Here is an 11,140-nt window from a genome sequence, read left to right on the forward strand (position 1 = left end):
TATTCTCCCGCAACATGTCTCAAGAACAATCCGTCATCCACCCTGCTACCTCTTCGAAAACCGGCACATTCTATTTCGCTTTTGGAAGTAACCTGTCACCATATCAAATGTCCATTCGGCTGCGACACAATCCTTCCTCGAGCGTCCCGGTCGCCATCGCTCGGCTCGATAGTCATGCTTGGATCATCTGCCAACGAGGGTATGCGAATGTGGTAGCACTGCCTCCGTCTAATGCAGCCACTGACGACAATACTGTATGGGGGATCATATACAACATGGATCCTGTCGATGAAGCCCGACTGGACATGTTTGAAGGACACAACGAAGCAAGGAACCCCGACCCGCAGGTCAACCCCGACCCTGCCACGCAGCATATCAAACAGTATCTGCAGGGAGGCTGGGATTATAACAAGCATTACCTGCCCGTGACGGTCACCAAGTGGCTGCAAGATCCCAACCAGTATGGAGTCGGTGTGCCGGACTGGGAGCGTCCTGGTCCTCAGAACACGACGATCCGTGCTCTCGTATATGTTGATGAATTCCGCACCAAGCCTGGGAAAATAGCACAGGAATATATCGGCAGGATGAACAGGGCGATAGACGAATCCGTACAGCTGGGGTTGCCACAAGCTTGGGCTGACAATGTCATGCGCAAGTTCATTCCCGAGGGCATCTATGTGGACGACCATGGTTATGTCGGGACAGAGGATGGCTACGTGGAGGCTGAAGCAACGGAGGCTAGCGAACATGTCACGGAGGCCACAGTAAGGGAGCGGAACTGACATGGGTCCAGCCATTGCGAGATGAACTGGGTAGACCGACCAGCACCAACCCCGAATATCCATTCCAGTTGTTTTCTATTGAGTTAGAACCGATTCGACGGCAGAGGACTTCCTTGAGTCGATATCCAATCGTCGTTTCTTTTCGACGTCGAACAAGAGGAGAAATGAGGAATGCACTGACCCCGGTTCATGCATATCCGACTCTCCTCCATTGGAAGTCTTTCATGAGGGCGCCTTCCGGGTTGTCTTGCGCAGACGTGTACATTCGGCGGTTGCGTCCAAGCTCTGATGCGCCGCCTGATCGCCAGCAGAGCTGTCAAATACAGATCCCTTCACTCCATAGACAGCAAGTCATTGGGTGCTGGATGTGATATAGCGTCTGGTTGGTCAGACGGCCGAATCGACCGGGATCGATGAGCTAGTTGCAACAGGTCAGTTTGTTCATAGAGCTCGCTAACGATGTCACCCACCACACACTCGACACGGCTTCGACAGCGGGTGAGCCGGAACGAGTCTGTCCTGACAGCGTCCTAACAACAATGACTCTCGGATCACAGGGAAATCTACGTTTGAGGAAAAGGCAAGCTCCCCGGGAGCGGGCAATCCGACTTTGGCAACAGCCTGGAAGGCCACTATCCATACCAGTAAGCAAGGCGCGTCGTGGTCCACCCATCAAGATCCCTGCAACAATGCTGGCCACTGATTTGCTCACCCTTGCGCTCGATACTGCCCATATCGCGCCGGCCATTGATACAGCAGCCCAACGAATCAAACACAAGAAAAGTACCCCCTTCTCAGCTAGCCTCACGCATGCTTCATAGACAACACAGCTCCAGCCCTCGCTTAGCGAGAGCAACACCATTCGCGAAGAAATGCTCCCAAGGTCCTTCATTCCCCAACGTGCCAGTGTACATCTCGAACAGGAATCTGGCTATTGCACCCCGGAGACAGATATGGCGGGCGGGCGATCAGATCTATTGTGAAGAATCGTTTCTTTTCCGTCGATCGCTGTGCTTTTGACTCCTCCTCGCAGACCTCCCGGTTTATCTTGCTCTTTATAGACCCACCACCCTCAGTCTTTGGCTTCTGGCGCGTGATGGATATGAGCGCAGCAGCAGCAGACGTTTGATTGTTGAGTCACTCCACAGATCTTGTTGTCAATCATTATTGACCCCTTGGGTAGAAAGTCAAAGACGACCCGACTCCCGCCAGATCAATTACACTTTTCAGCCTTGCGACGCCGAAGTCTATTATCCTCCGCCTACCATCCTCACACTCAACCTATCATTGCTCCGTCGCCTTGATACCAATCTCCCGCTCCGCCCAACAATCATACTACCAGCAAAGCCAGAATGCCTCCGCCGTCCTCGTTGGAAGCCTACCGAGTAGGTTGGATATGTGCATTGCACACCGACTTGCTCGCCGCCCGAGCGATGCTAGACGAAGACCACGGCATGATCCGCGGCCACGGCCAGGACGCAAACACATACGCTGTCGGCCGGATCCACGACCACAACGTGGTGATAGCCGGGCTTCCAGCGGGCATTGATGGTCCGGTGTCCGCGGCCAGCGTGGTCAAAGACATGATCCGGGCATTCCACGACCTCCGTTTCATGTTGCTGGTGGGCATTGGCGGCGGCATCCCCAACCTTCCGGCCTTAGATATCCGGCTCGGAGACGTCGTCGTTAGCCAGCCGAACGGCACCAATGGCGGAGTCATCCAATACAACCGCGGCAAGAATTACCACGGCGGGGCATTCGAGAGAAAGGGATCCGTCAATGCGCCGTCGAACGTGCTGTTGACGGCCCTGACGGCCCAGAGAGCCGAACATCAACTCCACGGCAGTCAGCAGATGTCTGCCTTTCTCACCGACATGATCAACCGCCATCCCAACCTCAAGAACGACTTCGCCTACCCCGGCGCCATGTGCGATCGCTTCTTCAGGCCGGACTACGTCCATCCCAAAAACCAGCCCACCTGCCAATCCTGCGTCCCCGGTGCGGAGGTACCTCGTGCCCAGCGAGGCACTAGCACTCCGGAAGTCCACTACGGACTCATCGCCTCGGGCGACCAGGTCGTTAAGGATCCCGGAGTCAGGGAGTTCCTGCGGACCAAATACGGTGCTTTGTGCGTCGACATGGAATCCGCCGGCCTCATGCACAACTTTCCCGGTCTGGTCATCAAGGGCATCTGCGACTATGCCGACTCGCACCGGAGTGATCTCTGGCATAAGTACGCTGCTGCCTCGGCCGCGGCTTGTACCAAGGAGTTGCTGCATTACGTCTCTTCCGCCAAGATCGACCACGAAAGTCCAATCCACGAAATCGTTGGCGAAGGTGGTCGCTTTCTCGAGAATTACTAGTCGAGATACCTACAAAGCAGTCTCCTCCGTCATCTGATGCTGATTCGCCGTTCACCTGGGTACCACGTATAGTCGTCAGAGTTGTATTCTGGGATCCTGAGATGTCTTCCGCCTTCCGCCTAGCGAAGATGGCGGCATCGAGACCAGACAAGAGTTCGGCGGCCAACTCTTCACCGACGAACTTCTGAGACAGAAACAACATTCAAAGGGAAGGGAAGATTGACGACCAGCCAACAGCATCTCTCATCTGAACAAGGAAACAGACCAATTGATGAAAACGCATTGTTTGGTCGTGATGACACAGTTTTGACATAGTTTTGATTTATATGCACCCAGCGTATCAACCCCAAGTGCTTCACACTCGACACCCTTGAATACCTAGTTAGTTATCATGTATTTCGATTTAAATGGTCCCTTCTTCCTTTGTCGAGTCTATCCCATAAATACCACACTAATAAATCCCCTCTGAAGATAACGTCGAGTGTTTCACGTCTGGGAATCAGTCTCTCGTGGAAACCACACAGCGCACGAAATGAAGCCCGCCATCCTCCAGCAGCCATGTCGCCGAGGGTATCCCGACTCACGAGTGAAATATTGCTTGCTACAAGGAGATGGACACAATAATCAGTAGTTGTAAGAAGTTGTTGTATCTGTATCTGTGTTCTATTCAGGCTTATGCAATTTCATGGGCTCTGCTCAGTCGTTGCTACCTAGTACTAATGAAGGACCCTTCATTTTGATACCGAATCATCAACAGAGCGCCGTCCGTTTCCTGTTGCTCCTGTCAGAGCAACCGCAATTGAAATACAAAAGAGAAAAAAGGCGCTTCCCATCCTGCGATTATCCCTCGCCCAGACCGTTCAGATCAAATCATACATTTGTTCCAGATACGAGCTCTGCCACTTCTGCTCTCTACTCCTGGAAGGCGGACACGGCGACAGCAACGGCTTGGCTGTCACTGTGGCTGATGCTGACGTTGACCGTCTTGACACGGACAGACTTTGCGGCTTCGAGAGCAGCTCCGTGAAGCTCGACTTTCGGGGCTCCATTCTCGTCATTCAGGATCTCAATGTCGCGCAGCGAAGCCCCGGCTCCTTTGCCGGAAACTCCCAACGACTTGAACACAGCTTCCTTGGCACTCCATCGCCCAGCATAAGAAGCTTGGGGAGAAGGTGCTTTGTCACAGTAGGCGCGTTCCTTTTCGGTGAAATTTCTCTCGAGGAAGGTCTCGTTGTCAATGTTGATGGCTCGGATGTCCTCAACATCAACTCCAACTTTCGATCCTTCGGCCGCGCTTGCCTTGGCCAGAGATTCGAGCAAAGTCTTTGTCTCCACGGCTTTCGGACTAGATGGACTCTTCGCCGGTGTAGCCGGGAAGACAAATTCGCCGGTCTTCTTGTCGGCGGTAACCCGTTGTTCGGGGTTGAGGAACACCTTCTGCATCAACTCGTCTGGATAAGGTGCCTTGGACTTGGCCACAAACAAGGAGTTGTTGATCATGCCGTTGTGGAAGTATCTGTAGGCCCGCTTCTGTCGGGCTTCCACCTTCGCCTTGTACCGCTCAAACTCGCCTTGTTCCAAGGCGGCATAGAGATATTTGGGGTGAATGCCAATTGCCTGAGCACCCTTCTGGCCGAAACCGAACGAGGTGACGGAGAAGGCCTTGATGCCGTCAGTTTGCAAAGTCCGATTCGGATAGACAATGTAATCAAACTTCTCCATGACTTGATCGACATTGTCGGCATTTCGGTTCCCCGGGACAAGGCCACTGTTCAAGACTTGCAGGCAGCCATTGAACATCCAGGCTCCAGCAGCACCCTTGGGGTGACCGGTCAAGTACTTCTGGAAGATACCGAGCAGGGCATTGCCCTTCTTACGGCCCAGGTGCTTCATCTGTTGGCAGATGACATCGGACTCGTTCTTGTCATTTGCAACCGTAGAGGTACCGTGGAAGGATGCAACATCGAGGTCATCAATTGTAAGACCCCAGGTGGCAAGGGCCCCGCGCAAAGGAGCAATGGTAGGATCTTGTTTCCAGAATGCATTGCCCAAGCTATATTGGGCTTCCTTCTCTTGTCGGATGGCCTCACGTTCGATATGTGCGGCACGCTCTTCCATGTATTCGGTTTCATCAAAGCCGAAGCCGGTCTGACTCTTCATAGCGGCCACCTCTTCGTGGAGGTACAAGAGTTCCGACTCTTGCCAGTTCTTGATGGCTCGTCTTCGAAGATCCAGCTGCCTCTTTCGGTAATTGATGTCGAGCAGAGGCGACGGATACTTGCCAGGGTTCTCTCGAGCAGTGGTCAACACACCTTGGCCAGGAGCAGGGACGGAGCGGCCAATCTTGTCGGTGGCGGTGGTGGTCAGACCCAAGATACCATAGATGGGGGTTCCCATATCCAGGGCCAACCGGGCGGACATGATAACTTGCATACCGCAACCCTGGGACTCCATGAAGCCGTTTCGGGTTGTGGTGGTGGGCCGAGACATCTCCCTAGGCGTACGGCCGTGGGCGAATTCGTCCTCAGCGTTACTAGTGGCTTTCATGTTGGCGAACTCGTAGGAGCCTTCCTCTTGGAAGTCATCGAAACCACCGACGAAACAGACACGCGCCTTTCCTTCAACAATGGTCTCATAACCGATGTCAATGGACTCAACGGCGGTGGCGCAAGCACCAACGGGTGTCTTGATAGGGCCAGTTGAAGACAAAAGCAGCATATTAACCCAGGCAGCCATAGTGTTGATGAACGATTCCTGCAAGATGTCCTTCTGAACAGGCTTGTCCATGAATCGATCCTTGTACATACCACGAAGAGCTGTAGTACCACCAATACCAGAGCCAACGCAGTTGCCCACTTCGGAAAGGTGGACATACTTGTAGAACTCGTAAGGATCGGTGATACCAGAGCACAGCAGCGCCTCGACTGTGCACACAAGCACAAACAGTGTAACCTGGTCGACTTGCGAAATGATGTCGTCAGGGACGCCATAAGTCTTCGCGCTCCAGCCGGTAGGAATTTGACCAGCAACGAGACGATCAAATCTGAGAGCCTTGGGAATGAGCAGAGTGGCCCCCTTCTTCAGGCGGACGGTATACTCTCCTGACTCCAACTCAAACACCTCGACCTTGTCGCCATGTTGTCGCTTGAACTCTTCGGCATTCTCCTTGGAGGCTTCGAACTGGTCAAGGTCTTCCTCAATCTGGATTTCCTGTAGAAGCTGCTTCTTCTTGGGGTCGTATCCATTGAATAGTTCAGGTTCAATCAAACGAATGCCGGAATGCTCGAGGATAAGCTTCTCGTACTTGGTTTTGACGTCCTTGTCATCTACAGGCTCGTTGGTTTTCGCGTCAACCCAGCCGGAGTAGGATTTGCCCTTGAGAGGTCCGTTGTGATTCTTAATGAAGCCCATCATCCAGGCCATCTCAACGCAGCCTTCCAATGAGAACTCGCCATAAGCCTCCATATCCCAACGGGTTCTGGAGTTACCCCACGGACCGATCTCAGCAAAGCCGGTGACCACAACAACCTTGTCGAGGTCGACCATGCCTTTGAGTTTCGAGTTGAGTGGCTCAATGTCCTCCTTCCACCTGGGTAGCTCAGGGAAAGGAAACTTGAGGTTCGCTCTTGGTTCGATGGTGACTTTCTTGTAGAGAGCTTCACTGTCTTCTCCGTTGACGACCTTGTTCTCCAGGGCCGTCTCTTTGGTGACAGCTTGTCGGATTGCGCTCGTCTCCATGATTTCGGCTCGCAGTTTAGTCATGAGATCTTTCAAGTCCGGCAAGAATTGCAGGCCGCCGTTCAAATCGGCAAAGACCGGTTCGGTCTGGCACAAGTCAACGATAGCCGGAGACATAAGCCCAAGCAGGTTGAAAGCCATCTCTTGCTGCGAGAAAGTCCTGACACCGTACTTCTCCACGCCATCTGCGACGATGTTGTTGCCGCTCATTAAGCCAGTTCCACGAGTCCAGCCAATGACAGCGCCACAGATCGTAAGGTAATCACCCCAGCTCTCCGAGTGCCAACGGTTGAAGAGAGTCTCCAAGGCCAGCTTGGACTCTGAGTACAACCCATCATTGCCAAAGGTACCGTGGTTGGGGGAGAGCGGCAGCATAACTTGTGCTGGTCGGGTGTTGAACGCATTCTCGAACTTCTTGGCCTTGACAGCACCCAGAAGGCGGATCAGGTTGGTCAACATGATACGGTGCGCGAGCTCTGACTTGGAGTCAATGCTGTCGATTTCACGACCGTTCTCCGGAATGGCCGCAAATGGTATGATGAAGTCTAAATCCCATCCCAACCCTTTCTTGGTGTCATAGATGTAGTCGATAAGTGCATCAACATCCTGCTTGCTACCTTGGTTGAATGGGACAACCACGAGTTGAGATCCACGACCGCCATAGCGAGCATACATAGATTGGTAGTACTCTGTGACCTCACGAGAATAGCGGCTGGTAGTGACCACAACTTTGGCACCACCACTAATCAGTCCTTGAAGAACCTCAGCACCGATGGATCCGGCGCCAGCACCAGTCATGAGGGCCATCTTGCCTTGGAAACTCAGACCAGATCTCGCAGCGTTCTCCATGCACTCAAGATAGGTGCCGGTGAGCTTCTTACTATACTCCCAGCCATGCTGGTCCTTCTTCTTGAGGTGCAGGAATGGAATCGTTTCCGTTTTGCCTTGCTTGACCGTGCCAGTCACTGTCGCTCGGGTGACGGATCCGTTTCGACCAGGCTTCTTGACGTCTCCATTTTCTTGCGGCATAATTTGAGATTCATTCATAGCCAGGGCGCGAATGACGTCCTTGTACAAGGTGTTGAACTGCAACTGAGCTGTTTTTGACAGCTTATGTTGCTTCCGGATCAACTTGTAGACCTGGCGAAGATCATTCTGCACCTTCGTGCGGTTGCTGTACTCAGTAATCTTTCCACCTTCAGCCATCTCACGAACATAGTGCTCAAGTTTGCGAGCACTCTGCCTCGGCACTTCCTTATAATCGAGGTTGCCGCGAGCGTCGATCGTTGTCTGCGGGCCTGTGGGGACTGACACATCTTTGTAAACTGGTGCCTCGTGGAGCACGTCCTTGCAATTCTCGATCAACTGCTGGCCCAGTTCTTTAGCCAACTGGTAAGTCTCGCCTCGGTCGGTGGGGCAGTTGTCTATGTGGTATTGCATGTACTCGATCAATGTGGGATTCGAGCGGTTCATGATACGAATGCACTGGCTGACAATTTCTCGGTCCACGACCCTGAGACGACCGAAGATGATGTCATAGTACATGCTCAGAGCATCCTGGCGAGCCCAATTCCATGAGGAATCATAAACTCTGGCCTTCAATGAGCTGAAAGAAGGCTCGATGCCGGAAGCATAGAATTCGCCATGCTCGGTGTTCCACAGATCGAGCTGAGCCTGGAGAGCCTTGTTGGTCTCCTGAGAGCCGAGGAATGCCTTGTCACCGGAACGTAAGTCCATTTTGAGATAACGGGCAAACAGCTCGAGTTGTTGCTTGAAAAGCGCCCGTTGGTCTTTTGTCAGGGCATCGATTGCGGCAGGATCCATCATCATACCTGCGCCTGCACCGCCCGCTGCTGGGCCAGCAGCCGAGGCGGAGGACAGGCTAACCCCTGCTATCGAGGCGTATTTCTGGGCGACATCAGAGAGATAAGCTTTGGCATCAGACTCGGACCCTAGACGAGACGGAGGCTCCATGGTCAACGCGAGCAAAAGTGTCCCATCCTGTCTGCCAGGACCCAGGCCAAAGGTGCTCTCCAGGTATTTTCTCACAGCTGTGATGTTGAAACCACCCGGCATTTTGGATGAAACCAACCGAGCAATCAATGATTGTGACTGTTTGCCCAGCTGGCCATTGAAAGTGGACTGCATTGAAGCACCCAACTCATCAAGCGGTGTATCTTCCGGCTTCTCGGGCGTAGAACCAAATTCTTTGCCCAAGTCACCTAGAATCTCGTTTTGCAGGGTAGACTTTCCACCGACCAGGTCTTTGATGGCTTTGTTCAGCGGGATATCTGCCAGAGGCTTCTTGAGCTTCTGAGCGATCAGGGCTCGTACTATATCGACAGCTCCGACTGGTGCATCAGGAACAGCTGCAGCAGGCCCGGCGCTGGCAGCCGGTGGAGGAGCGGCCGCGACCGGTGCGGCAGCCGCAGAAGTTGGGCCAGAGGGTGCTGGGGCAGCGGAGGATGAGGCGGCCGGAGCAGGCTCTTCTTCGATGGGGTCGACATCGTAGTAGATTTCTTTTAAATCTTTGTTGTAGGCCAAGACCTGTCTCTGTACAGATGTAGCTGCATCGTATGCTTCATATTTCGAGGCCAAAGTCCTCTTTGCCATTCCACCGAGTGTATCCGCAGGACCAATCTCCACAATCCGCTCTGTTCGATTCTTCTCGAGGATAACATCTTGAGTCTCGATCCACCGGACGGGTGAGGCAAACTGATATGCTAGCAGCTCCACAAGGAGCGTATGGGCGAGCTCTTGCTCGATTTCGGGATGCATTGTAGCGGATGCGGTCGTGGTAGAGTGATTCGAGAGGTAGAGAAGAAAGTGAATGTTCGATGTGAAAAGTCTGCGTCGTCTTATGCCCAGTGCTGGATGAAGTGAATCAGAGCACTGGCAGGGCAAATAGACAGAAGGCCGCACAGGTGAGGGAAAGAAAGAACTGTGCTAGACCAACTGCGACGGCTGTAGTTGGTGGTCGAGGTGAATTGAGAGAAATGGTGGATTGGAATTTAGGATGGAGGACCGATCAATCAAAAGGTGACGAGTTTCAAGAACAAAAGTAATCAATGACCAGGCCTCCGCTGCTCTCGCCGTAAGGTCGGACAAGAGGGTTGAGTTTGAGGATTTGGTGGAATCTGGAAGGAGTTGGTTGGGATCGTAGTAAGGGAAAATTCGCCCACACCGGCGTCAGAATGCCTAACAAGAAACCGGGTAGCTGTGTTAAGCTAGCAGTAATAGTGTGGTGGTGGCCGATGGTGAGGCTGAAGCGCACTGCAGGTAGAGACTAGGCGAGCCCTTTCAGGGTTCAGTACATGTTACGGGCCGTTCTCGTACTGGTTGACAAGTGTGATCTCTTCCCCAGCCGTTGGCCGGTTGGAGAGCTCAATGAAGGTTGAGAAAAGAAGTGGAGTGCATTGATCAATTGTCTGGCCACCGAGCGTCGCCCCGCCAAAATTTGTGCTAGGGATCAATTGGAAGTTTAGCTGATGAGCCGCCGAGAGAAACCCCCGAGGCTGCCTCCTTATAGGCGTCTTCTACGCAATGCAGGGCTGTCTGCTAGTACACGAGAACACCACAGAAAGAGGTACGATATACGACGGCCTCGTATGCTAGAACTCCATCAGCCATCTTGGAATCACTGTTGCCTGGCATACTAGGCATCAGGATAACAAATGAATCAATCGATTAGTATTCATCAGATATTAATCATCTCAAAGGACAGACTGTTCCTTTTTTTGCATTGCGGTTGGGAGAATGGAGCGAAATGGTGACGCCTCTGGGCCTTGTCCCCTGCAGCAGCGTTGCCCACCAATTTTTAGCCTTCTCCCCGCCGTGAATCTCGGTGCCCTGATTGGTGAACATGGTTAATTCAGCGACGCCGGGAAAAGCTCGTCGCTGCCCTCAACCATCTTGAAGCCGGGGCGCATAATTCTGACGGTGCAGGGCCTCGTCCGATCCATTCCAAGTCCAACATTCAACTTGAAGTCGTCGTTGCATACTTCAAACTCACCCCGTTTCAAACTCAACTTCCGTTGCTCCAGCGGGCGTGTTGCTGTCCTCAATAACTGATCACTTCATCAGTGTCTTCCTCACCTCTTTTCCAGCCCACATTCCTTCTCTACTACTACCTCACACATCTCCCCATTGAGTGGGCTGTTTTTTCGATTTCGTATAGCAGCCGTTCGCCGCATCAAGAGAGCTTCCTCACTCATTCTTCTACACACTGAAGTGGCATTAGCTTGCTCACTTTAACTG

General features: G+C 52.9%; 3 protein-coding genes across 3 annotated transcripts; 2 read left to right on the forward strand and 1 right to left on the reverse strand.

Moving 5' to 3' along the window:
• Positions 1 to 14: 14 nt before the first annotated feature.
• A1O1_03504 (uncharacterized protein) lies at positions 15 to 782 on the forward strand (the record flags this gene model as incomplete). The annotated part of the gene is made up of 1 exon (XM_007724407.1): positions 15 to 782. The coding sequence occupies one exon, from the start codon at positions 15 to 17 to the stop codon at positions 780 to 782; it is 768 nt and encodes a 255-aa protein (XP_007722597.1).
• A 1,352-nt stretch (positions 783 to 2,134) lies between these two features.
• A1O1_03505 (uncharacterized protein) lies at positions 2,135 to 3,145 on the forward strand (the record flags this gene model as incomplete). Its single annotated transcript, XM_007724408.1, has 1 exon — positions 2,135 to 3,145. The coding sequence occupies one exon, from the start codon at positions 2,135 to 2,137 to the stop codon at positions 3,143 to 3,145; it is 1,011 nt and encodes a 336-aa protein (XP_007722598.1).
• Positions 3,146 to 4,057: 912 nt separating this feature from the next.
• Positions 4,058 to 9,661, reverse strand: A1O1_03506 (fatty acid synthase subunit alpha; the record flags this gene model as incomplete). Its single annotated transcript, XM_007724409.1, has 1 exon — positions 4,058 to 9,661. One exon carries the CDS (start codon positions 9,659 to 9,661, stop codon positions 4,058 to 4,060), a length of 5,604 nt encoding a protein of 1,867 aa, XP_007722599.1.
• Between the last annotated feature and the right edge of the window lie 1,479 nt (positions 9,662 to 11,140).

The sequence above is a fragment of the Capronia coronata genome (assembly GCF_000585585.1).
Source record: "Capronia coronata CBS 617.96 chromosome Unknown acBCG-supercont1.3, whole genome shotgun sequence".
In the NCBI taxonomy this organism is placed as follows: Eukaryota; Fungi; Ascomycota; class Eurotiomycetes; order Chaetothyriales; family Herpotrichiellaceae; genus Capronia; species Capronia coronata.